We start from the raw sequence: 2,010 nt of genomic DNA, 5'->3' as shown, positions 1-2,010 counted from the left end.
AATAGTTCTCCAAGTCCTGCAACCACATAACCGCTGGATCCTGCGAACACCAACTTATGGCAAACCACCAATAGGTCAGTGGTGACTTTTTTTTCTTTCCACATATTCTTGTCTTGATTATAAATGTCTTTTGTCAAACCTCTGGTCTTGGTGCTGTTTTCGATGCCAGCTGATGAGAGCCTAAATAATTTCGGGTATTTTTTTTCTTTACCCTGCCTCTCTCTCTCTCTCTTATCTTTTGTGGGTCTTATCAAGTGGTTATCTCTTTTCTGCAAAGACATATTACGTTTTGTTTCCTATCTGTTACGTTGTGTGTGTGTTTTTTTCTTTTTGGTAATTATGATGAGGCTACATCAAGAGGGAGGACGGGCTCATGACACGGATGGATTCAGATCTTCAGTGTAAAGCCCTGTATGGGTGTGTGTGTGTGTGTGTATGTGCGTGCGCATGTGTTTATGGGAAATAGTGAAGTCGTGCGCATTGCGCGTCATGCAGCTTAACTTTTAAATTTAGAACAGTACAAGATGGCAAAGCAATTATAAATGATTTGAGAAAGTTTGTACCATTACGCGCTATCTGAAGTGAAACATATTTCATTGAATATGATTTAAAACTCAGTAAGGATTCGGAGAAACTTTAACAGTTGGTTATTTGCTTAATGATTTGAGATCCTCTTTGACATTTATTGACTAAAAGTAAAATATTTTCGTTCTCTCGTTTCTTTCTTTTTTTTCTAATTTAGTATTCTCTATAGCCCAACGTTTCTCAAATTATTATGTTCTCTTTTTCAGTGCACCCTGCCTCTGTATTTTCCACACACTGTGAGATATACAAGGGATCCTGGATGGACCTGGGTGATAATAGCTGGTCCATGGTCAAGCGCGAAGTGTCCAGCAGCAGCCCAGGGTCTCCGGCTGAGCAGAGCTACCTGAACACTGACCGGAGGGACCGGCTAAGATCATCGGCGCCGACGCACCTGGACGCGGTGGGAACCCGTCGCGCCGAGGGCAGGCCCCTACACTCCTACGTCCACTTTGGCCATCCCAACAACGCCCTGACCAATTCTGACGACGTTACACTCTTCACGGATTTAGACCAGGGCAACAAACTCATCATCTCAGGTGGGCACACCAGGGAGACGCATAAGGGAGGCTTAATTGTGGACCCTACCGACATGTATCAGACCCTGGCCATCGCCGCGGCCCAGAGTCAGGCCGGTTATAACGACACGCCACCGGCCGGTTACATGCACTCCAACCCTAATTCTCCAGTTTATGTGCCGACGTCTCGCGTTGGAACGATGATACCGAGTTTGTCGTACCTACAACCCAGCGTGTCATCGCAGCCGAGCCATGCTGTCAGCAGTCATTCGGTCTGGTCACAGTCCGCACCAGAGAGCCCGTCCTACAGCACTGGAAGCCCACATACCTCCAGCCGTTTCCACTACTCCCCAAGTCCGCCTATGAATAACGGCACATCGAGGGATACCAGCTATACGAATCCTCTGAATGTAAACAGTCGAGACCAATACCTGTCACGACAAATAAGTGGATCTTACACAAGCCCGTATTCTCCGTATGTTGCACCGCAGCTATCACAGTTACCGGCGGCGTGGCCCGCGGGGCCCTTCGAGAACTCCATGCTGCATTCCCTGCAGTCCAGAAGCGCACCGCTGTCTCTCAGGGGACCAAACGGAGGTAAAGCTATAGCTATTCATCACATCAAAAGTCTTTTTGGACTGTGAACTTCAAAACCCACGTTTCCCTCACATTTTAAGCAGCGTGTGAATAGGCTAACTCAATTATTATTATTATTATATTAATAATACATGTTTATTTATTTGTTTGTTTGTTTGTCAAACGGTTGTTAAATGATTAAATGTTAAGGCACAGGTAATTCTCACACACAGATCAATGTCAAAAATATATTTAAAGGCAAACAATAAAGTTATGTGATTTATTTGTAATGGGCCCTGCTTCTATCATTTGTCTTTATATATATATATATATA

At 44.7% G+C, this 2,010-nt stretch overlaps 1 protein-coding gene across 3 annotated transcripts; it reads left to right on the top strand.

Annotated features, from left to right (window-relative positions):
- The first annotated feature begins 10 nt into the window (after positions 1-10).
- Positions 11-1,752, top strand: LOC107578397 (GATA-binding factor 6-B-like). Of its 3 annotated transcripts, none has more exons than XM_016264359.1 (2): positions 11-74; positions 792-1,752. In XM_016264359.1, exon 2 carries the CDS (start codon positions 845-847, stop codon positions 1,742-1,744), a length of 900 nt encoding a protein of 299 aa, XP_016119845.1. In that variant the 5' UTR covers positions 11-74; positions 792-844; the 3' UTR covers positions 1,745-1,752. The 3 variants fall into 3 exon arrangements, with proteins under 3 accessions (XP_016119845.1, XP_016119843.1, XP_016119844.1); XM_016264357.1 differs by lacking the exon at positions 11-74 and adding an exon at positions 102-401; XM_016264358.1 differs by lacking the exon at positions 11-74 and adding an exon at positions 102-417.
- Positions 1,753-2,010: the final 258 nt, after the last annotated feature.

This window comes from Sinocyclocheilus grahami, unplaced genomic scaffold (assembly GCF_001515645.1).
Source record: "Sinocyclocheilus grahami isolate Dianchi unplaced genomic scaffold, SAMN03320097.WGS_v1.1 scaffold10042.1, whole genome shotgun sequence".
NCBI lineage: Eukaryota > Metazoa > Chordata > Actinopteri > Cypriniformes > Cyprinidae > Sinocyclocheilus > Sinocyclocheilus grahami.
Note: the sequence above shows the minus strand (reverse complement) of the source record. Positions and strands in the feature narration are given on the sequence as shown.

Coding starts and splice junctions, on each gene's coding strand:
- LOC107578397 (XM_016264357.1), top strand. CDS start 374: ATGACACGGATGGATTCAGATCTTCAGT. Junction 402..791: donor GATGGATTCAGATCTTCAGT/GTAAAGCCCTGT, acceptor TCTCTTTTTCAG/TGCACCCTGCCTCTGTATTT.